General features: G+C 41.4%; 2 protein-coding genes across 3 annotated transcripts; one reads left to right on the top strand and one right to left on the bottom strand.

The window, feature by feature from the left end:
• Positions 1 to 531: 531 nt before the first annotated feature.
• On the top strand, positions 532 to 13,885 carry rabep1 (rabaptin, RAB GTPase binding effector protein 1). The gene is made up of 18 exons (XM_062484949.1): positions 532 to 676; positions 2,350 to 2,478; positions 2,892 to 3,095; positions 3,487 to 3,647; positions 3,878 to 3,997; positions 4,177 to 4,312; positions 4,713 to 4,891; positions 5,224 to 5,331; positions 6,782 to 7,252; positions 7,611 to 7,715; positions 8,088 to 8,204; positions 8,395 to 8,493; positions 9,527 to 9,667; positions 9,986 to 10,175; positions 11,469 to 11,524; positions 11,847 to 11,945; positions 12,137 to 12,253; positions 12,900 to 13,885. The coding sequence occupies exons 1-18, from the start codon at positions 631 to 633 to the stop codon at positions 12,999 to 13,001; spliced, it is 2,580 nt and encodes an 859-aa protein (XP_062340933.1). The 5' UTR covers positions 532 to 630; the 3' UTR covers positions 13,002 to 13,885.
• Positions 13,886 to 20,530: 6,645 nt separating this feature from the next.
• LOC134039541 (uncharacterized) lies at positions 20,531 to 24,478 on the bottom strand. Of its 2 annotated transcripts, none has more exons than XM_062485454.1 (6): positions 24,341 to 24,478; positions 23,188 to 23,301; positions 22,854 to 22,899; positions 22,702 to 22,784; positions 22,093 to 22,154; positions 20,531 to 21,491 (listed from the first exon to the last, which is right to left on the bottom strand). In XM_062485454.1, exons 1-6 carry the CDS (start codon positions 24,345 to 24,347, stop codon positions 20,955 to 20,957), a joined length of 849 nt encoding a protein of 282 aa, XP_062341438.1. In that variant the 5' UTR covers positions 24,348 to 24,478; the 3' UTR covers positions 20,531 to 20,954. The 2 variants fall into 2 exon arrangements, with proteins under 2 accessions (XP_062341438.1, XP_062341437.1); XM_062485453.1 differs by having other exon boundaries at positions 22,084 to 22,154.
• Positions 24,479 to 24,771: the final 293 nt, after the last annotated feature.

Consider the following 24,771-nt stretch of genomic DNA (forward strand, 5'->3'; position numbering starts at 1 on the left):
TTTTTCGTGAGCCGGCTCGTATGGCTCAGCTCACTAAAAAGAGCCGGCTCTTTTGGCTCCCGAACGGCTCTTTAAAAAATACATATTTTAACTATGAATTTGACTATGATAGGTGTGAAAACAATTTGAATTAAATTATTAAATGAAATCATACTCGACCGTAACCACATATCTTTAAAAATGCATTGATTTGTCATGGCTCTCCTCCGAGTTTTGACTACTCTGACTGTGTGTGAGTTGGCTCGGCCCTCCCTCATGCAGGATTGACAGGAACAGAATGTGAGGATGATCGTGTGCGCCTTTAAGCCTACAAGTATTTTTTTGTTGTTCTTTGAATTAGTCAATTATTTTAAATACAATTAAAATTCATTATTTCATAATCATTTAGTTTTTATAGGCTGTATTAATCTATTAAAAATAGAGTCGGCTCTTCAGATATGCGAGCCAGCTCCCGACGTTCACCTTCAAGAGCCGGCTCTTAGAGCCGGATCGTTCGCGAACGACCCATCACTAATGCGTGGTTGGCTCTGTGTCTCCAATGACGTTGCCTTCCATGTAGTTGCCTGTTTTCTTAGACACTCCTAGCTTTCTCCCACCCCGCCGGTTATTGCAATCCACCCCAAGGAAACCATGGCCGAGGAGGCCTCGGGATCCACCCGGCCGTCCCAGCATGACGGTAAACATAGTTCTCTTTTTGGAAGTATTAGTAATGTAGCTCGCGTGGTCTCGAGCTAATCCAGGTCTGCGGCCTGTGCATCCTCGAGCTAAATTAGCCCATTCGCAATGATACCTGAAAGGTGGTAGTGGTTATTCTTTTTATGTTCTCAGTGGACGAAATCATGCATTTTGAGGCCGCATACAATATGCGCATAGTGTACATATTAGCTACATATTATGGCGTGATTGCAGATCTGTCGTAACCTTTGGGTTGCTTGTTATCCGTTGGATAGCTAACCGCTAGCCAGAGAGCTACCTGTCATTGTCAAGTTCAAAACACAACAATGACAGTAGGGGAGTTTCTGTATGCAGTTGATGTGAAGAGAAACTCCAAAACGGGTATTCTCCAGCTTCTGATCGACCCTTTTTGACCACACGCACTACTGGGAAGTCTGATCAAATTGATCATCCTTGCTGTTTAGCTTCCTAGCAGGCAATGTCAGTCCAGATGCATTTAATTGTGTCTATCCATACGTTTAGTTTGATATACAGTGTGCTTGCATTGTGTGGGTGAATTGGTAATGTTGAACAGTTCATATAATTTCAGTATAACCGTATAATTGTTTCTGCATGTCATCACTCCAGTGAGCATATCATTCTTTCAATCCACTTTGCTCTATGCATTTTCTATGGGGATATTTTAGAAATGGCTCATTTGGATGCCCTATCCTCTTAAGATAGCTTGTCAAGGTAGTAATATTATTTTTTTCTTGACCTCATAATGTTCAACAATGTAAAGCATTTTTTTTTTATTATTAGTCCAGGTCAAGATCTCTATACGGGTGTAACATTATAACATTTATTGATTCAGTTGTGACAAGCTTTAGTCTAGGTTTTCACAATTTCTATATGGTCTGATTTGCTAGACTTCTTTAGAATAGATTCTGAATGGCATTGCATTTTACACAGGCAAAAAGACTGAGTAACGCATCAGAGGGATCTATTAGAAATCTGCTAGAAAAGGGCTTATAATAAAGAAGTGATTTTCAGACAGCAAAACTGTCTGACACAAGCTAATCTGGTCAAAGTTAAAGGTACAAGTTCCTAGACCAGTGTAGAAACCTGCTAGAATGTACTGATGGTCAACAACTAATTTATATATTTTGAGGTGATTTTTGTTGAGTTAGTTAATATGAAGATTAATGCTATAAGTGGTCAGGAGAGTTAAGTTTTTTTGTTGTTGTTGCAAAACGAGGTTGTCTTGTTGTCTTGTTTGATTGGCTGAATTGTTATATTGACAGCCTCAAACCAATTGTGTCTATTTCTCATACATGCTTAACTAAACTCAAGTATGCTGAACTGAAAAAACAATTAAACTGACAGCGAAATAAAATGCACTTCCCCTTTCCAAGGGGGGGACTAGTTAAAATAGTATCTGAGTAGTGACTGAAATAGACAGGTGGCTACTGTTTTTACATGAAGTACACTATTTCTAGTCACCTGAAACTTGGTCACATGAGTGAAGCATTGCCCTCACTCCTCAGCAATAAACCCTTCATTGCTTTTATTTAATCCTGGGTCAAAGTCAGCTACCGAAGTTAGCGACCATTTGCTAAGCTAGTCTTGTTAAGGAACATTGCTGAAAGGGGACCAAAACGGGTATCCTTAGTTGGGCTTTTTACCGTTTTTCAGGGGGGCTCCAGAAGCGTGTGGCAGCACTGGAGCAGGAGCGGGCCGAGTTCATCAAACTCAAACAGCAGCTGGAGTCGGAGTTCAACCAGAAACGGGCCAAGTTTAAGGAGCTCTACCTGTCAAAAGAAGGTAAGTCTTTAATACGGTTTTATTAGCTCATTTACTGGAATGGAACTGCCTTATAGATTCATACAGTTTTTCTCATACAGTGTTTAGAATGTATCTAGTTAAGAAGGCTTTTTATATTTCAGACAGCTGAAATGTGAAGCATTTTTTCTAAATGAATGAAAAATAGCTAAACCTTTGTTGCGTTTCAGAGTAGAGAAGTTCAAATTTGTTTACTTGTATTTGTTTGGACAATGTATCATGTCTGAATTCCTTTTCTGACAGGCCACTGAGTCAGTTCTCGGTTTTACTAAACACACTTCTCTTGTTCCATCCCATGCCTGCTTCCTCTTTCTCCCTCCCGACCTCCCTCTTTTCCACTTCTGTCTCCCCAACCTCCTCCCCTTTTTATTTTCTTCTTCCACACTCTCTCCCAGAGGAGCTGAAGAGGCAGGCGGCATCTCTGGAGGGTGCGCAGGCGGAGCTGGGTCGTGTTCAGACACAGCTCACTCAGGCCCAGGCTGAGATGGAGAACATCAAGGAGGTGGCGACCGTGTCAGAGAGCACTAAGCAGGAGGCTATCGACCAGGTCAAAGGCCAGTGGCAAGAGGAGGTGGCATCGCTGCAGGCCATCATGAAAGGTAGCCCAGCTAAGAAGCTAAGGCTGGTTATCCGTATTGCTGCATCCCACGTTGGGAATTGATTATGTTATGGACTGTTATGACTGAAGTTCGGTTGCTGTTATATTTTCCCATTGGGCCATAGGTAACTAAGCTCTCAAAGCCATAGTATCACCCATAAGGTTTGTAGAAGGAAGTTATTTGAACCAGGAATATCATCTCACGCATTACACCGAGTTAGACGATTGGCGGTTAACACAGCATCAGAGCTTGAGTTCTGGCATTCTAGCGAGCCAGCAATAAACCTGAAAAAACACTTGACCCCTCTCAAGCTGGACAGGCAGGGTGACATGACCAAACAGTGCTACCAACAACAAACAGTCCAGTCAAGGCTCTCTCCCTGTCCTGTCAGACACCGTGACCGAGTACGAGGTGCAGTTCCACCAGCGCTTGGAGCAGGAGAGGGCGCAGTGGGCCCAGTACAGGGAGGCCGTGGAGAGGGAGATGGCCGAGCTGAGACGCCGCCTCTCGGAGGGCCAGGAGGAGGAGAACCTGGAGAACGAGATGAAAAAAGTGCGTTGGCGGAGTTGCGGATGTTTCCGCTTTCTAAAATGGAGGTCTCTTTCTCCTTGAGACAGAAAGTACCACGTATCCCCTTCTCATGTTGTTTTTCTGCTGAAATGTCAATGTAGCTTTAGCATGCTAACTCAGGTCATAAGTCATGGCATAATGTTATCAACTCGGGTTGTTTCATAACTTTATTTTGTTAAAAGTTGTTAAAAGTCTTTAATTTCTCCTGTCAGGCCCAGGAGGATGCTGAGAAGCTGAGGTCAGTAGTGATGCCTATGGAGCAGGAGATAGCAGCTCTGAAAGCCAAGCTCACCACAACAGAGGACAGGGTGAAGGAACTGGAGGCTTCCAAGGTGCAAACACGTACATACATTTGTATACACATTGGTTATACTTTTCAGTGTGAATAATGTCATAAAAGCAGTAATAATTTCTGGTATATCTACCAAATCGCTGGAAGAGGACACTTAACAAGGCCATTGTTTTTGGACTGAAGACCTACCAGTTATTTGGGTGTGGTTTCTCTCTATAGGTGAAGGAGCTGAACCACGTTCTGGAGGCTGAGAAGTCGTGTCGCACAGATCTGGAGATGTACGTGGCCGTGCTCAACACACAGAAGTCTGTCCTGCAGGAGGACGCCGAGAAACTACGTAAAGAACTTCATGAAGGTGACTCATAATGCCCCGTTTTGTCCAATGACATTGAGGGAAGTTTAGGGCCTTTGACATTCTTACATATCAGAGTTAATCCTTTTTTTTGACACTTTTATCCAAAGTGATGAACAAATAGTGCTAAGCAGTGCAGCAGATAATTCGAGAACTAAAAGTTCACAGTTTTGTTCACCAAGACACAATAATTGAACCAAAATGCTTAACTAGCCTGCAATATTCATCCCCTTTCTAAAATTGTCTTTTTCTCCTCTCTCTCCCTCTCACTCCTTCCTTTCTGCCTTTTCTCTCTCCTCTCCCTCCTTTACTACTCTTTCTCCCCTCTTTCTCTCACCCCTCTCTCTCACACTCCCCCCTCCCCTCTCTCTCTCTCCTCCCTCTCTCTCCATCCGGGGGTCAGTGTGTCACCTGTTGGAGCTGGAGCGCCAGCAGCACAACCAGCTGAAGCACACCTGGCAGCGGGCCAACGACCAGTTCCTGGAGTCGCAGAGGCTGCTCATGAGGGACATGCAGCGCATCGAGAGTGTGCTCTCCTCGGAGCAGCTGCGCCAGGTGGAGGAGATGAAGAAGAGGGACCAGGTACCAATGCTGGCACGCTGCCGGTCGCAACTCTGGCCCTGGGCTCTGATTGTAGCATGCGGTTTGGTTTTGGGGAAGCCAATGCTGCCGTTGTGGTTGGGTGTAATGGGGTTAATTACATTTGTAGGGCTATAGGGGCACATTGAAATAGGGTGGCAGTTGTCTGAGGTCATTTGAGGTTCAGTGCATGTTTCACAGATCCAGACATGTTTTGTGGGTGTGTTGGTGTGTGGTTGTGAGTGTTTGTGTGTGTGTGCGCAGCTACGAAATACCAAGTCTGCTCCAGTTGTGTGTTTAACACATCGTGTGTCGTCATCCCCCCTCCCCCCCAGGAGGAGTACGAGAAGGAAATTATCAGCCAGACGAAGGAGAGGCAAGAGGAGGATGGCGACTTCACCGAGCCTTTAGACGACTCATTCCTCGGCCTCAGCATTGAAGAGGTGAGGCAGATAGGGTTCCCCGAATACACCGACCTTGCATACTCACCAGGGATGGAAATTAAATTTTTTGTCCACCGGCCACTGTGGCTGGTGGATTTCAAAATCTACCGGCCACTCAATGTTTTTACCAGCCACTTTCTTGTTTTTAACCGACAATGTGTAACTGCATGTGAAAATTAATACTACAAGATCTACAATACTTAAGCAGTTTATTTCATCTCAGTCTCAATGAAACACTGACACTTTCTCTTTTATACATGCACAAACCACGAACTGATATACATTTCATTAAATGAGTAGGGCAGATTAAACAACAAACTAACATTCCTCCACCCATCCTCCCCAATCCCAGTACAGTTTACTCCTGCTCAAGTTTCAGAGGTGCTTTCCTGAGCGTTCTTCTTCCACGACAGGGCGAACAGCACCCCGACGCGAAGCGGAGGGTTGTAGCTTCGCTCTGAAGGGGCTTATTTTCCCGATAATGACAACGGCGTTCTATACATTATCCCGCTTATTACACGGCTACTTGGCAAAAAAAAAAAACTTAACACAGTGTGTCTTATTACAATTTATATGTTACCATTCGTAGTGTTGATCAGCAGAGAAATAGTTCGCCAAAGACGTTGAACTTCATAGACTTTGAACATTCTTTAGGCTTCAAATCAGCTGACGTAGCTAAGCAACGGAGTACGCTGGAGTTGAAAAGTTACCGGACTACTTGCGGAGTGCTACGAAAGACGTGAATCCGAGGCAAAAAGCCCACTTCTCTTGACAGCGGTCAGTTATACATAGCAACGGTCTGTTATCGAAAAATAATTGACTGCAGAACGTTGGGAAGCCCCATTCAAGTGAATGGGGCATTCTACAGCATTAAGAACAGCCGTGTAATAATTTGATTTACCCGCCACGGTGGCCGGTAGGTGAAACGAGTTTACCCGCCACAACACAAAATCACCAGCATTTGGCTGGGTGCTAATTTCCATCCCTGATACTCACCCTCCCGATATGGGATCTTCCAGGACAGTAGATCTTCATTTTCTGACCTCTCTGATTTTTGAATGTAGAATAGGAGAGGGTCTTAAAATCACCTCAAGTGACACCACAAGGTTGCAATGACTAAACACACATGCTTAAAGGTTAACCCTGGCTAACCGTTCTACTGAAAACTTAGTAGTTAAATGCTGCAATGCCATAATCTCGAGTGCCTTTCTGCTGTAATTATGTTTTTAACCTCAACCACATCCATTGTTACAAGTGCCTCAAAAACTTTAAATTGATTCAGTTCAAAGAGCTACTTTGAAGTTAGACTGGCGCTCTTGTATTGCACTTCCCAACAGCATTGTTTTATCTCTCCCACTTCTTGAACAGACTGTTAAATTACACATAATCTCATGCAAATCACCACAGTTCTGAATATGTGACCCATTGTTCCGTCTCTCCTCTCCTCTAGCCCCACACCAACCACAGCGGACATGGCTCCATGTACTCCTTAGACACCGAGGTGGTGGCCGGGGGGCCCCTGGACCCCTATAAGGAAGGCCTCCGTCGGGCTCAGTCCACTGACAGCCTGGGTTCCTCCTCCGGGGCCCTCCAGGGCATGCAGCAGGGCCTCGGGGGCCACAACCACAAAGCCAAGTCGGCCAGCCACCTGGACGAGTCGGACTTTGGGCCCCTGGTGGGCGCGGACAGCGGGGCTATTGAGGGCTTCGGGGACACGGTTTCCGTCAGCTCCATTCAGCTGACGGCGGGTCACTTCCTGTTGACGAAGGACCAGGAGAAGGCCATCAAGGCCATGACGCCGGAGCAGGAAGAGACTGCTTCGCTGCTCTCCAGTATTTCCCATGCCCCCGACACGGCTTACCTGGCCCCCTCGGGATACCGGCTGGTCAGCGACAGCGAGTGGAACCTGCTCCAGCAAGAGGTCTGTCAGAAGGGTTTGGGGTTCTCTTGTGTGTTTTCATTCTTATGTTTTTTTGCACATCTGGTAGGGTGCCATTACCCAAGGATCCCATTGTCATATTCTTCTGGAAAAGTGCAGGATATGATGTGTAGGGCTCACAAATGTTTACCGTATGAGTACTGTTCATCTCCCCTGTCTACTACTGCCGTTTTTCCTATTTCATATATACTTAATAATTCTGTGTTTAGTATTGACATTTTCAAGCTAGCTAGCGGAACAACTTCTTTACTACCGTGAGTTGTTTATGGGTGTCGGTGCTCTTGTCGGCTTGATTTACTTTGTGGTATTCCTGAGTGCGTTCTTGGCCGTCTGTTGCTAGGTGAAGAACGCGGGCAGGAAACTGGGAAGACGCTGCGACATGTGCTCCAACTATGAGAAACAGCTGCAGGTCATTCAGGGCCAAGAGGCGGAGACAAGAGATCAGGTGACCTCTCCTGCCCCCTCTCTCTCCTACTCTCTCTTTCTGTCTCTCTCTTTCCCTCCCTCAGCTACAGTAGTATTTTGATTGCTGCTTTCAGCCTTCCGACTGTCTGAGGATGAAAGTGGCCGTTTGTGTCGGGGGAATAGTAGGAATCACCGTTGTTCCGAAATCATTTTGGGCCGATGAAACATCATGCCATCTGTTCACAGTCAAAACCATTTGTTGTCTGGGAAATTCCAGCAGCCTCAAATTTGCCGGAGTGGAATAGACTTGGCGCTGTTTACGGTTACTAACTTGGTGCCAGTTGGTCCCTGTGCCAGCCAGTCCTTGTGCCCGTCTGTTCCATTCACATAGCTTTGGTCTGGCGTCTGTCAGGTAAAGAAGCTACAGGTGATGCTGCGGCAGGCCAACGACCAGCTGGAGAGAACCATGGCTGAGAAACAGGAGCTGGAAGACTCCGTCAAACAGGGCAACGAGGAAACCACTGTCAAGGTCTGTTCCCCCTCGTGCAACAGACACACACGTGGTAGCTTGTGTCGTTTTTTAATGCTTACGCCTGTTATTTAGAATGAGTTGCTGGAAATCAAGCCAACAGGCTTTCTATGTTCAATTTTGGAGAAGAGACAAAGACATTGCATATAACTGTGATGATCCTCATTGCTGACTGGTTGTTGTGTTCCAGGTCTTGGCTCTCGTACAGAGAGTGCAGGAATCTGAGACGCTGCTAACCACACTACAACAGGCCTTTAGTCAAGCCAAGAGGCACACCCAGGAACAGATGGTGAGCACCTATCCCATAGCACAACCAGCCCCAATATAGGCTTTTACAATGTCTCTGAACAGTCCTATCCAGCCAGGGCGCATTTATCAGCCAAAAGCATTTGTACATTACATTTAGTCATTTATCCAAGACATCCCATCTTATGCATATGCATGGGATTTACTGATGCAAGAAACTTGAGTGAAAATTATGTCTCTCCTGCCAGAGAGAGAGAGAGAGAGACAGTCAAACACATATCAGGCCAGTCTATTGGCTCAAGCAGATGGTCATCCAAAAATATTTTTTTATAGAATTATGGGAAGAATAGGGATACAGTTAGGGTTAGAATACGGTTACAAAGAGGTTGAAAATGTCAGAAAAGTTTCCAGGAATTTCCTGGAAATTTTCTATGGGAATTTTCATTCGTAAAATGTTCCTTGAGAAAAAAAACGCTTGCATATTTCCCGTTGTACATTAACTCAATAGGCTAAATATACTATTTGACTAAATAATAATGAACACAAAAACGATGTTAACCTCCTTATTAAACTAAGTTGCACTATATACAGTATATACTGTGTGTGTGTGCGTATAAATACAGTATATACACACACACACACCCACACACACACCCACACCCACACACACACACACACACACATATATATATATATATATATATATACACATACTATATATATATTTTAATACCAGTACATGTGAAAGGTTAGTCTTTGACACGTGTAAACACCCCCATCTAGTACAAATTCAGTGGTATTGCAATTCACTGCTTGCCCTGTCCATGCTTACTTTACATGAGCAGTTAATTCTTACAACACATGTAGACACAGGTCTTAGTATCTCAAAAAAAATCCCCATTTTATTTTTATTTCTCAATATTCTCCAGTAAATCCCATGATTCTTATAAGTTTCTGAATAGTCCCTAATCATGAATATTCCCACAGAAAGTTTACACCTCCTGAAAATTCCAAAGACTTGACAACTGTAGAGAGAGTGACACGTGATTTGATGTTGTTTGTCTGCTGTGTCCCAGGCAGTGCTGATGCAGTCCAGAGAGCAGGTGGCTGAGGAGCTGAGCAGGCTGCAGAAAGACAACGAGAGCCTGCAGGGCAAACACAGTCTCCATTCATCCCTCCAGCAGCAAGAAGACTTTAAGCTACCCAACACCGTGCAAGTACGAGCTCTGTGTTGTCGGAGTGTGTGTGTGTGTTGCAGGGAGAGGGAGGGGTTTGAGAATGTAATGTAGAATGAATCATAGCCACGGCACTGTAAATAAAGGCTGAGGCTTAAGTCATGCAAAGATGTTTGAGGCAAAGGGCCAGCCACTCATCCAATCTTCTCTTTACTATCTCCCAGGAGTACTCTCTCTCTCTCTGTCTCTCTCTCTCTCTGTCTCTCTCTTGATAAAGATAACTGTCTATAGATAGATATATCATAATATTATCATATTTATGTGTCATGTATGGCATAAAATACCATCTTTTTTTACCAGGAGCTCCAGCCCCTGGTACTACAGCTGCGGGAGGACATTGTGGCGGTGCGCACGGCAGCAGACCACCTGGAGGAGAAACTGAAGGCGGAGATCCTGTTCCTGAAGGAGCAAATCCAGGCAGAGCAGGGTCTGAAGGACAACCTGGAGGACACGCTGCAGCTGGAGATAGAGGGCTGCAAGGAGGAGATAGGTGAGACGTCACGCCTTCATTCACTGGACTTGGCATGCCAGTGTTATATTGGGAGTAAAGCGCTGTTGGCCTATATGCAACTTGGGTTCTGCTGGTGCAGATGGGGGAGTATTGGGACTCGTAGCAAGGAATTGACAGATACAGTATTTACCTCCTTTTACATGTAACCTGTAAAATACAGGATAGGAATAGTGATCCTCAAGGCTATTCCCCCCCATGTCCCCCATGGCAACATGACGTGTGAGTGTTTTGGTTAAAATGGCGGACCTAATATGTGCCTGGGCACGTACGGCTGTTCAGATTCACAGTGACACACTTAATAATGTACCGTAAAAGTCCCTCTCTTGACCTTTTGAACTTGTTTCTGGGAGATGGGGTTCTTACACACTCTGAAGATTCTTTGTCCCCTCTCTTTCCTCCGCTCCTTTCTTCCCCATTGGTGACTGTTGTTCAGACATCCTGGAAGGTATGAAAACGCACTGTGAAAAAAAGCCCACTCTGGCTGTGTGTGTGTGTGTGTGTGCGCGTGTGTGTGTGCGCGCATTAGTACCTTCACATGATAGACTAATGATGGAAAGGAAATGAAACTCATTCACTGCTTTTCATGTTTGCTTTTGTACTTTGATGTTTGGACATGGCATGGGTATGAAGGGTGCATTGACCAAAAACTGTCATGGTACATAGCGGCATATGTGGTTTGTAAAATTGTGCCATTGATGTGCACGGCTAATAATACCACTAATAATACCACCTATAGGATGTAACATAGTGGCTTGATTAGTTATCTTTTCACAGGTAAATTAATTGACACTGCTTGTTAATAGTTTGTTGTTTCCGCTAAATAATAACACATGTAAACAAAACAAAAAACAACAACATTGGTGAGTTGGATATTTTTGCACATAGTGATTGCACTCGTGTTTGATGCCTTTACATTTGCCTCTAAGTTTACTTGTAGCTTCAAATATATACATACTTCATATTCACATCTACATATTTAATATCGTTTTGGAGGATGTTATTTGCACTAGAGTAATGGTGTATTTTTATACTTGTTGTCAAAAAACACTTTTAGGGCAGTTTTGTGTTATATTGCTTTGTAGATTACTAAGATACACACACCACTCCCCCTCCACCCTCAACACGCCTCTCCAATCAATTATTCATGAATTGCAGACTCAGTTTTCCAGGCACCTCATTAAAAAGCCTGAACGCATGTCTGGGGTCGACATTCACATTATATTTGTCATGGCTCTGTAGTAAGTCTGTATCACCGTCTCCTCTTTTACCCAGCGTCCTTTTCCAGCCTGAAGACTGAGCTGGAGCGAGTGAAGGCAGAGAAAGAGCAGGTACACTTTCCCAACATAGGGCAGAAGCTTACAGTTAGACTTACTCCCTTCAACTGTGGAACTGGGAGTGTACCACTGTGGATAAGATCCACTGTGATGTTGATGACTTCGGACAAAGGGGAATAAATGACAGTGTGTTGAATCAAGGCTAAATAGACAGACACATTTTGTAGAAGACATTTGAATGCATACCATAAAAAAAAATATCGGGAATGCTGTTAAATTGGCTCTAGCAGACTGTTTTAGTGATGATGCTTATTCATAAATACTGTGGACACTGATAAATGGATAGTTGCTGACAGTACGTTGACACTCCCCTCAGTTGGAGAGAAACCTTGCAGAGAGGAGCCGGACGTTGGAGAGCGTACACAGCCTAAAGACCAGCCTGGAGGAGCAGATCAAGGAGGTCACAACAGCCAAGGTCAGAGGTTAACACACACACAAAAACACACAGGTATTACCATCTTTCCCCCGCTGTCTCAAACGTTTGTTAACTCCTGACACGTGAGAGGGCGCCTGACTCCCCTGTGACAACGGTTGCCTGACCTCATCTCATATTGGTTTGCGTGTGTGTGGGTGTCTGGTACGTGTGGGTGTGTTGCTGGTGGACAGACCGCCCTGGAGAGCCAGGCACTGGATGAGAAGGACAAGGCTCAGCGGTTACAGACGGAACTGGACGTCAGTGAGCAGGTGCAGAGGGACTTTGTCAAGCTCTCCCAGACCCTGCAGGTAACAGCAATGTTAAAGTTAGCAAGGTTGCACGTTTGAAACCGAATGTCGTTTGTACCGGTGGGGTTTATAGCTGGAGGGTATTCTTCCGAAATGTGTTTTAATGTTGGGATTTAGTACGTCCTTTTATGAAGCTATTAGTGGACTGCTACTACCTTTGTGTCCAAGAAAAGGCAATTGTTTGTATTGTTAACTGTAGTTGAAATGGATTTATCTGTCAAGCCACAACTGTAATACACTGGTAAAAATAGTGTATCAAAAGGGATTGGAACACTGTGTGTGGCACTGTCTACTCCATTTCTAAACAAGAAACCACAGGTAAAAAAAGGATTGGGCATACATTTTTAAAATTCCAACATTATCAGTAATGTGGGCTAAAATGCAGAAATTGGTGATTAGATGAACATCCTAGTATTCATTCACTTAAAAACAAACATATATTGTGTACTTAGTGTCTTTCTTCAAAAGTTCCCAAAATAATGTTGGTAAGTGTGAACACTTTAAATGGTAGTCACTCATTGACAATATGAATATAGTGATTTACCACAGTAGTGGTAATTGGTGTAGTAGTTCTCAGTAGAGTTGTGTGTGTGTTTATATATTGACCAACAAAATAAGCCAATCGGTGTTCTCTTCATACTCTCAGGTCCAATTGGAGCGAATCAGGCAGGCCGACTCTCTGGATCGCATCAAAGCAATTCTTAATGACACCAACTTGACTGACATCAGTCATCTTCCAGAGACATGATACTATTGGTTGACACTGCATACCCCGACCGCCTTCCAGTCTCCACCTGTCTCATTGGCCCAATGACATTCTCCAATTCTCCCAAGCCCAACCCCTGACCATCACTACCACAGAATAGTATGATGAAATGGTTTGGGGATGGGAAAAATGTCCAAGATGGAGGATGGGGAAAATCAGTCTGTAAGGAGATGAAAGGCCTTTTTCTGTACAAGAGGATTTGGAGCTTGTCTCTTCAGAAGTGACAAGGAACATTACTACTAAAAGATTGTAAATAACAAAATAACTGTTTATGGTGGATTGAAGCTTCCCTCCTCTGTGTGTGTGTATGTATGTGTGTGTGTGTGTCTATCCCTGGTTTCTACTGTAGATATGGGACTGTCCATGTTAGCTAAACCAAAGAGGAGTTTGTAGTCTTCTGAGGCACTTTTTCATCTACAACTTCTCTGTCAGGTAAAATGGGATCAAACGGATCTGCACTCTTCTCTGCTGTTTTGGCAACAAGCAGATGAATTTCCCTTTTTATTTCTATCTCACCATCTATGTATCTTTCTCTCCTTATTTCTCTTTCATTCTCTAACTCTGTTCTTTTTTTCCTTCTTCGTAATTTCAACTTGCCTACGGCAAAGACTTAATGAAGGAGATTTACTGAACATATTTGTACATAACGATGTATACAGGATATATATTATTGCATTGATGAAGTAATTTGTTATCCCCCCGTCATAATAATCAGACCTGTGTTCCTTCTGTAGTCCACATTAACCATTTCACTAAGAATCTACCGCTACTGCTACATGATTAATGGTTTGCTCCCACCACACCCCCAGCTCTGATGGTTGGTTGGTATGATCTGCCTCAATAAAGCCTGTGGTTTCAGAACTGTACTGTGTCTCAAGCGGAAGACTTTATTACAGCTGCCGAGAGGGGCTTCCCTCATTTCATTTCCCCCACATCGCAACCTCGGGCAGGTCCACCAGCAGTATAAAGCAAAAACTTTGCTCGACAACCGTTGTACGTTTTCTGAGATAAGGAAACTATTTAAGACTACTTTCACACAGAGGATCATGGACAATGACCTTTTAAATAGTGAGCATTTTTTAATTGTAAAAAATCTTTACAACTAAAGCTACTGATACTGTTGAGTTGATTTCTTATTGACAGATAACGATACACGTGAGAATGGGTTTGATGTTTTGTTTTCTGTGTTGAATTTCTTTTTTTTTCAGGCCATACTACTTACTGTGAAGGTTTTGCGTGTTATTGAAGAGTTGAGCACATGATCACAAACCTAACTAACCTCCAGTAGAGAACAATTGAAATCACCTAATTGCTTCAGAGATGTACTCATTGAAATTTGTATGCCATGAAAATCTCTTATTTTGACGTCAGTGTTGATCAGAATCTCCATCAGTCAAGTGCATCGCTTGTTTTAAAAAAAGAAAAAATAAGTGAATAGGACCACCCCTTTTTTAGAAAAACCCATTTGTTCCCCACAATTATTAAGATGGTGGAAGTTGGACAGTAGTTTTGAGAAAGTGGATATGTACTGCTGAGCTGTGATTTCTTAAAATGATTTCTTATCTTGCAAGTGGTGGTCAGACCTGGGAACTTGGGTGGATTTAATTCAGTGTGGGCTTGTGGGTTGATGCATTGGTTCTCCAATGAGGTAACTGGAAAACTTGCTTGAGGTGGCTCTCTGAAAAACCATAAAGCATGACTCAGCAATCCATAAAGAAATGTGTTTTAACACTGCTGCTTATCTCTCCTGAATATAAATACATAACACATGACAATGTGATTTTAAGGATATATTTGAATCACAGATTCTTTGTCTTGCTTGTATAACATCTCTAACAAACATACATTTGAACTGTAAATCTCTTGTGTTATATGACCATAAAACATGTTATGTCTTTATTTGTCTGCTTCACAAAGGTTTGTGAATCACTCAGACTGACACTGAGATACTACATAGGATTGGTCATGGCTTGAAGTGTGGATGTTAAAATGTCTAATTTGACTCTTCAGGCTGCGAGCTTTGGACAGTTGTCCCCCTTCCTTGGTCACTTGTATCTTATTACAACTGAATTACAAAACATTGACCTTTTCAATAAATGCACACTAAGTCTATGCATCCACCTTCACTTGATCATATCTGCAAAGGTGCCTTTTGATAGTGGTGTGTGATTTGGATGTAAAACTGTCAAAGTGGATTATTGAGGGCTCAAACTGTAATTGGAATACCAGTGAACATTAAATTGGCTTGTGTTAGATCATTTATATATGTAATGTGTCCCGCAAGACACAGTCGTTCTGTTGTATTGTTAGGAATCTCAGCTTAAACAGGACACAACTGTTAGCATGGTTTAATGTTTTTGCTTTGCAACACTTCTGTACAGTACTGTGTACATATTTCTGCATATAACTAATAAACCAAAATGTAAATATAATTGCACAGCAACAAGGACTTGTGTCCTCAGTATGGCAGGCATGGTAATATTGTTATGGGAAAGATAACACTTAAGGGAAATACACTTGGTAAAGGCAATGGTCAGGTATGATAAGCAAATTTTGTGAATTGCAAACGAAAAGGCGTCAAGTCTCACACCAAAAGTCGTCAGACTCAGGCAAAACGACTTAAGTCTCAGAAAAACCTCTGTCATTCTCAGACGACATAATTCTCAGACAAAACGCTCTCAAACTAAACGGCGTCATTCTCAGACAAAACGCTCTCAAACTAAACGGCGTCATTCTCAGACAAAACACTCTCAAACCAAACGACATCATTCTCAGACAAAACGCCCTCAAACTAAACTTTGTCAGAATTTTTTTTGTCAAAGCTAGCTAGATGAGGGAGCTGTTGACGATCTTTCTGAATTAGCTAAAGTAGCATCTTTTAAAGTAAATAGTATCCGCGAGCACATTTGCAGGCAACTTTTATTGACGTAAGCAAATACATGGGGTGCTAATTTACCCATTTCGGATTGGTTTCAAACTTCAGGAAAAATTATTCTATCAAAAAGCTAGTTAGTAGTTTTGTAAATGTTGACTGGACTTAATAGAATAAAAACGACCGGAAGAGCCGGAAGTCTAACAAGAAATGCAATACCACCTACATCCATAGATATATATAGAGATGTCTTACGGCGGAGTCTAGAACGTCCGCAAATGGCGGCCATCTTGCTACAGTCAACTCGCTCATCCATAACATTGTGTTGATGCTACATGTACTTTTTAAATGACCATAACTTGCTCAATTTCCAACCGATTTTTAAACGGTTTGGTTTGTTATCAACGTCAAAGATGTTGTTATGCCACTGCATACTTATGAATAATTATGTTTTTTTTTATTTATTTTTTAGAATAGAAGCATGCAGTGACATAACATATCTGACGTTGATAACAAACCAAACCGTTTAAAAATCGGTTGGAAATTGAGCCGAATCAGTAAAATGATCCGAACTTCCCATCACTAGTACGAATACAGCTATGTATCGTACAGGACTGGGTAAGCAGCCACACAAACGATTAGTTTCTCCTCCACCTTGAAACCTAGAAAGCTAGAAATGTTTACCATGGTTGCTACGTTACGAGAAACAAGAAAACACTCCGATTGGCCATCGCTAGCGAAAATCGCTCCTCATTTGCATAAAGTTGAGAAAATCTCAACTCGGTCGCGTCGCGTCGCGTCGCTACCCACAATGCACCACGCAAGCGATTCGCCTGGCTCCATAGAAAATGAATGGAAAACATGTTGTCGCTCGCATCGCGTCACTGCAGTGTGAACGCACTGTTATGGTGTTCATTAGTGATGGGAAGTTCGGATCATTTTACTGATTCGGTTCTTTGAATCTCGTTCAGAAAAATGAACAAATCTTTTTTCGAGTCATTCGTTCATTTCATCGGGGGGGGGGGGGGGGGTTGCTCAACATTTTATAGCCAATTCCCTGGCCTAAATACGTCCACTGCAAACACGTATCATATTCTCATGTTAGTGCATGTAAACCAGCAGATACTATTTAAAAAAAAATTCCTGCATTAAAATAATGTATCATGACAGTTTGTATGATTTGAAATTGTCATTTATTATCACACTAGCATTTAATTATCACAGAAAACAATTACGCAGCACTGAACTATAAGTAAAGTACAAAAAAAGTGAAAATAGCAAAACCTGCAATTATTACTTGTGAACGAATATCATTCACGTCTTACTAAACCTAGTCACGCGCGAAAGTGAACGAGGTAAACAAATCCTTTCTGTTTCCTCTTCTGAGCCTGCAGGTCACGTGAAAATTTATCCAAAGATCCGTATCCGAAGACCCAGTCAAAATGAACGAATCGTTTGTTTTTGCTAGCTACCAGTACTGAGCCTATGCAGGTCACGTGAAAAACGTTCCAAAGACTCGTACCCGGCAGATGATCGAATCGTTCCTCCCAACCGTGTCTTCGGATCAATGTTTCGTTCTTCTGACAACCGGGTCTTCGGGACAATGATTCGTTCATCTGCCGGGTATGAGTCTTTGGATCATTTTTCACTTGACCTGCATACTGGTAACTAGAGGAAACAGAAACGATTCGTTCATTTTGACTAGGTCTTTGGATACGGATCTTTGGATCATTTTTCACGTGACCTGGATAGGCTCAGAAGAGGAAACAGAAAGGATTTGTTTACCTCGTTCACTTTTGCGTGACTAGGTTTAGTAAGACGTGAATGATATTCGTTTACAAGTGATAATTCTAGGTTTAGTTATTTTAACTTTTTTTTTTGTTCTCGGCCACGAGAAAATGAACGAATCGCTCTCTGAGACTACTCGTTACTCCCGAGTCATACTAATGATTCGTTCAAAATGAACGAATCGTTCACGAAGACACATCACTAATTCGTACAGAGATGTTAATTAAAAAAACAAAACAATGCATGGCGCAAAGTTGCCGAAGTTGTTGGTGCTTGTACTTTCAAATTCAGTCTAGTCACATTACGTAACTTCGTTCTGTGGTAACTACTGTAGCTAGCTAGGTAGCCCGGCTGGAACTCCCTATCGTATTGACAGATTAGCAGAGACTTTGAGTAATATAATAAAACGTTTTTTACACGTCAACGTGTATGTCTATTAAACAGTTTTGTATTTTGTATACAAGTTGTATTTTGATCGATGTTGCGAGTACGTAAACCCAAGTCTGCACACTTGGCCATGACAACTACAACAGTGACTTTAGAGAACTACATTCTACATCAATCTGTTTGAAACGCCCCCAAGCGTGGTGAACTGTGGGAAGGCGAGCGATGGCAAGCGATTCGCGTCGCTGCAGTGTGAACGCACTGTTAGGCATGCTTAACTAGCCTGGCTCTGCCCTCCTACGTACTTCCGCTCAATTTTGATTTTGCTTCTGTACTAGGTCTGGCCATGAGGTACGTAAGTCAGATGTCTCCGGTTGATTTTCTACCGGCAAATCAGCGAACAGAGGGAGTAGCTGAGAACGATGACGTTGATGTTGTGCGCTAGTTTGTGTTGTAGTTCCGTAATGGCGGCGGAGAAAGATGCGAGCGAAGCCATTCGGTCCGTTGTGGCAACACTACCGAATATCTATAAGCTAAAGCCGGAGCAAGAACAAGTTTTGCTAAGTTTTGTTGGTGGCCATGATGTTGTGGCCCTCCTCCCCACGGGGTTCGGGAAAAGTTTTTCCAGCTACGGCAGGTAGCTCTGTTACAGTAGTGGTGAAGGAATTGTCTAAGGCGAACGCTAGTGATTGTATGGCAGATCAGAGTGGTTCTGGGCAGATCCAATAGTTTTAAACTTCAAAAGAGTACCCGCCTACAAGGAAGTCAACGCTTGTCAATGGAGCGAGGCCAGACTCCCTGTACAAATGAAATGTACGAGAGTCTGGTTAGGACCAGGCTAACACTTAAACCATAATCCCCAAGAAAAGAAAAGACAAATGATCCAGAGTTATCTTAACATATACGTTCAAAAAATCCCGTCCCCAGACTTAAAATCTCCACTACTTACTAGAGTATATAACAGTAACGGGCCTGGGTAATTGTTTATGTAGAGTCACTTTTTCAAAGTAATGTATCTTTATTCATCAATTTATCTTAAGATATTTACAGTAATTTTATTTTTATTTATTTTTTCATTTCAAATATTTTCTTTGAAATAAATATCTTGACTTGACACTGTCACAAATGATAACAGTAGGAGTCTAAGGTTAGATTAGTTGGTCACTGGTCATTTTCAACATACATTTTCAGTTTCAATCACATGCTATCTGGGGCATACTGTTTCAACGATGGCTATTTCATCCACTGCTGACTCAGTTATATTGTCAGAATTCATGTCCAAATTCTACTGTAGTCTTCTTAGGATGATTAGACAAAACTAGCTATGAACTATGCCCACCTACGCCAAATATGATGGAATTCAGAAATAAGTAACATGATAAAAGGACATCATGAATTTAAGTTTATACAATGATGAAATATACCATAAATAAAATTTTGTGTTTTGAAATACAATATGGTAATATTATTGTGAAAAGTGACATTTCATATTAATATGGTACCTAATAAGCTACATAAACATGACATCTAACAATATTTTTTTTATTACATATTTCATATATTTTATTATTTATTTAACTATTTATTAAGTTGTTACTGCTTTGTTCCTCCACTCTGGAATGCTTTGTATTAAACTACTACCCATGTGACTTGTGACATTGACTCAGAAGTCTTCAACTCATTGGTGGCTATATCCATTAATCAAGGTTACACTGGCAAGTAAATAATACATTCAGTTTGTAATTCACTTGCATGTGGATATATATTAATATAAAAATGCATACAATATACCATTGTGTTGGCTCAAGTACAACTGGAAAATAATTTTGATTTCACTGAATATCCATACATTTGATTAAAGTCATAATCGACAAAGAACATGAAAAAATAAATTATGATTGAGTCAAGCTCTATAAAATAGTTTGCATAGATGTAGATAATAGTCATTGACTATGACTGTGCATGTAAATATATATTTTTTTGTCCATTTGCTGTGAGTTTGCACAGACAATATCTCACGTTTCTTTACATGCAACTGAAAAAGGAAATACATCCTATATAGCATAGTAAAATATTTGTGAAAGTCAGAGATAAGATAAATATCACACCTTTGTGTAAATTTCCATCTGCACCATTTCAGTTATTTTCCATTTGTGAAGTGATAATACAGAGGAAAACCTCAAAACAGCAGCATCGACAGAAACAATCACTCAACAGCAGTATCTGATATAAGCTTTGATGTTGGCCTCAACATTTTCTTTCTCAACAAAATCACTCAAAACTTCCATTTGGTGACCTTTAACCTCCAAACGCTACAGTGTTGTAAGTGTTATATTCTCCACTGTGAGAACAAGTAAGAGTGACTGCAACACTTTCCAATGTTAAGGTACCGTATTTTTCGGAAATAAATCCACGGTTTATACACCGATTTTACATTTTTCTTGTGGTGGTGCATCTTATATTTATAAAAAAAACAACAGTAGAAACACTTTTTTCTTGAATGCTATTTAAATATTAGTTAATTCCCTGGCAATAGAAAACATACATTATGCACTTACTTACTTTCGTTTTCAAATTGTGTTACACAACGGCATGCTGTAAGATCGCCTATTCGTGCATTGCTTGGTATCATTGTTCCCGTGTCCAGTGCAGACTATATTCCAGTGCGGTTTATACTCAGATTTAGAAACACAAAGCTCCCATTCTGGTGGGGTGCGGTGTATAGAAAATGCCGATTATTTTCCGAATAATACGGTACTTACTGGGTGTAATGAGGCACATACATAAACAATCTTTTAATTTAAACTATTCTGGATACATGTTTTGTTTTTTTATTATACTGTTGAGTCTACATGGGCTTGACAGCAAACAACTCCCTAATGTGCCAAACGTTAAACTATTTCATCAGGTTCACTGATCGGCTCATGGTTCAAATTGCTGCTAAAATGATCTGAACACTCATGAATAGTCTCCATATCAATCTCTCCCTCTCTCTCTGCCTCACCCACATTCACTCCATAGTCCCTGTTCCACTCCCTCTCTCTTGCTCTCTCCCACTGTGCATCCACCTCCCACTGCATCCCACCTTCATCTGACAAGTTCCTCACTCTCTCCCTCTCCATGTCCTTCAGTTTCTCCCTTTCCCTCTCCTCCGTCTCCAGTGCCATCTGTTGGCTGTTGAGGTAGATACTGTGACGTGAGGCCATGGGACTGCTGCTGCGGGAGGGGAGGGTGGCCTCCACAATGGCCTCCACCTCCAGAAAGCCTCCCATCTGGGCTGAAGCTTGAGACTGGGGCTGGGAGAGGCGAGCCTGGGCCTGGTGCTGGTTCTGGCCTTGCTGGTGGCGACGCTTCTTCTTGCGTTTCTGAGCAGCCATATTCAGGTCCAGAGAGGCATAGTTCAGATCGGGTTCCACTGGCGTAATGGGCTATGAAAGAGGGCAGGATGAAGAGTGGCGATGGGAGTGAGAGTGATGAGTTAGCCAGTTAGCAGACATGTATCACGCCAAAACTGTCCAATCAAATTATTTTTTAACAATTGCCAGCAGATATAACAAAATACGCAATTTTGCAACAGTGTAATAGAATTGTGTTTACTGTTTACTGGACAATGAAAATATGTCCAGCAGATTCAATCAAACATTGCTGAGAAAACTAGAGTCATTTCTCTTTTAGCTTTGACATCCTGTCCCGTACATTCTCAAACAAGTCAATAGAGCTTGGCCTATATTTAGGGCAGAAGTTTTACAATGTGGTACAGACCACAGCTCTATACTTAGATACTTTGTTCAAGTCATTGTGGCCTTGACAAGTACCCTGGAAACATTCGGATTATGTATATTGAATCATTTCATTGCAAATAGATAACATGTATTGGCAATTCATTATATAAAGTATATCCTTTTCATAGATGATGTTGGCTGAACATCTAAAATAGTGTTGTCTTATGTTTTATATAATATTGTAATACCCCTTGTATAGCAAAAACTTTACTAACACAATGGATACAAAAAGAGCTACCTGTCCCACCTCTCGAACACGTTGCATGGTCATGGATTCGTAGCATACTTCTTCAAAGTTGCCCTCTGGGACTGTAAAGAAAACAGAGACACTCTTCTTGATTTGACTTGTTTTACCTTTAGAGTAACCTAAGCATGAAACCATAAAATGATCTGGGATCTAAGGCTCATTATTTCAGCCGCTTTGGCCATTTTAACAAAGCAGCAGAGACATATTATTTGGAAACAAACATAATTGACCTGGAATGATTGCTCACGGTAGCCATTGAACACGCTCATGGAAAGTAATCGATTTCTCATATTTTATCTTAACATTCTAATTACATCTTCATCTTGTGACATTTACAACATGGTTGGAACAGCAGTAAGCTTCAGACGGTATGAAGCCACCAGGTGAAATTGGGGTCCGCTCTGAATACACTCACATTATACCAGAGACCCGGATGAAAAGGTTTTTAACATTTTTACATTTTACATACTGTAACATAGGTCTTTGGTTTGACCAGTAAACATATTTTAAGGATTAGAAAAGTCACAAAATAATTGTGGACGACTGAAGTGGACGAGAATAAATTGCTGGGTCTCAGAAGGGTATAACACTGTAGGGCTATTGTCTTACCTCCTCTGTCTGTGTTGATGTTACCATAAATTGGATTCTCCTGCTGTTGATGTTGGTCCTCCACAAACAAGGGACTGAACCCACTGAAAGATATAGATGCACATTACATTTGTACACCATTCACATGTTTATGAACACACACACACATTTACCTTTCTCTTTGGGGGGACTCTGGGTACAAGAGATCATCGTCAGTGTCTAAGAGAAATGGAAAAAAAATTGAACATTCTGCAACATGATTTAGTACACTTTGCAAAACACACTATGCGCCCAAGAATAAACATTTATCCTGTAGCTTTAGTAGCTTCTTTGATTCAAATAATTTTACAATAAAAGAAAGTGAAGAAAAAACAAAAAAAACGTGGATTTCCTTGATTCAGACACTGAATGATTTGGTGCAAAATGTCAAGGTCTGATTGTTATTTTGTCTTGAATAACACATTCTGGGGCTGTGTCAAAAGCCAGCTGTGGATGATGGTACCATACCTTTTCTGTAAAACCTCTCTCGGCATCTCAGATAGCAGAAGACAACGTTCAGACACAAAGATATGAGCAGAGCTGTGGCGGTCAGAGCCAGACCCACCCAAAAATTGTTGCAGTCTGTTGAAACACACAAAATGTGTTAACGCTCACATGCTAATCCCTGTTTCAAACTAAAGATGGTTCTTTTTCAAATAATCGTATTGTGTATAAGAATTATAGATCTGAAATTTTAAGCCTTCCTGAATAATTATCCCAGGAAAATACCTTTATTAATTGGGAAGAACCTAAGAATTCAAAAGTTGGGTATTGAAAAATAAAGGTTTATATATACATTTCAATCTATAGTAGTTGAGTGCATTTGTTTGTTACTGATACATTGATAGACACATTGATTGAATGATTACAGGTCTACACTTCTCTAAAATAATTGTTCATGTGTCAGATGTTGGTTCTATTAAAGTCGTTTTACTCCTTAGTAATCCAAATTTATCAAAATATTTTCAAACGATAGGGTTGGATCTGTATTTTGTACTTTTCTAAGTTTGGGTAATCAAGCATTATTGAGAACTGTCATCCCATGTTCAAACATTTATGAATAGTATCAATAAAATATTTTGGAAGGATCTTTTATTTTGTTCACACAATATAATAATAAATTTGTACAAACTACAATTTATTTTGTGCCTTACTCTATATATACTCGGTAGCCTATATACAAAAATGTCATGAAGTCATTCAAAATGTACAAACCTTTTGTATTCCCCATCCACACCAGAACATGACATACACATTTCAGATTACAAAACCATTTTACGGTGCAATGGTGTTTCTGATTGAATTGATATAGTTGATACAAGTTAGGTCGACGTATTCTGGAGCAAGACGGCAGGGTTTTAAAACAGGATGCAGAAATGAAATGTTGGCAGAAAAAAACACTTCACTTGAAAACCTGACTCTGAGCTCATGTACGCTATACTGTAAGACTATTATTGTTATTGTTTCCTATCAAAATATCAACGCAAAATACACGTTTTCACTCACACAATGTTGAACAGCAGAAAATAAAAACAATAGACTACCTCGCACATTTACATGAATGTTAGGTGTTAATTATGTGAAAAAGCATGTTTGGTTCGTTTGAGCCTTATGATCTTACCTATCATTCTTCAACCAATTAAAAATATGAGATGAGTATTGTTGTTCTCCCGGACTCTCTCTCACACACTCCTTTTTTCTTTATGTCTCTCACAGGCCAAAGAGCATCCTGAGGGGTTTTGTCAAATGCTGTCTGAAAGGTTTCACTCTTTCACAGTCTATATTTAGCTTTTCTTGTTCTCTATAGATACCTTGCATAGTCTAACCTCCCAGATCTTTTTCTGTTACAAACAGGAAACGTGTCATCCTCATTTCACATTACATGAGGTAGACCAGATATGAGAGACACTGTATGGAGAGTACACACATTTGCACAATTTTCATACAATGGATCGCAAGGCAATAAAATACAGAAATATCATACTCCCTGAGACTCAGACAGATTATGTACTGCTATTAGTTTGGAATTCAGGGATAGATTGGGACATGCAC

Source organism: Osmerus eperlanus, chromosome 19 (genome assembly GCF_963692335.1).
Source record: "Osmerus eperlanus chromosome 19, fOsmEpe2.1, whole genome shotgun sequence".
NCBI lineage: Eukaryota > Metazoa > Chordata > Actinopteri > Osmeriformes > Osmeridae > Osmerus > Osmerus eperlanus.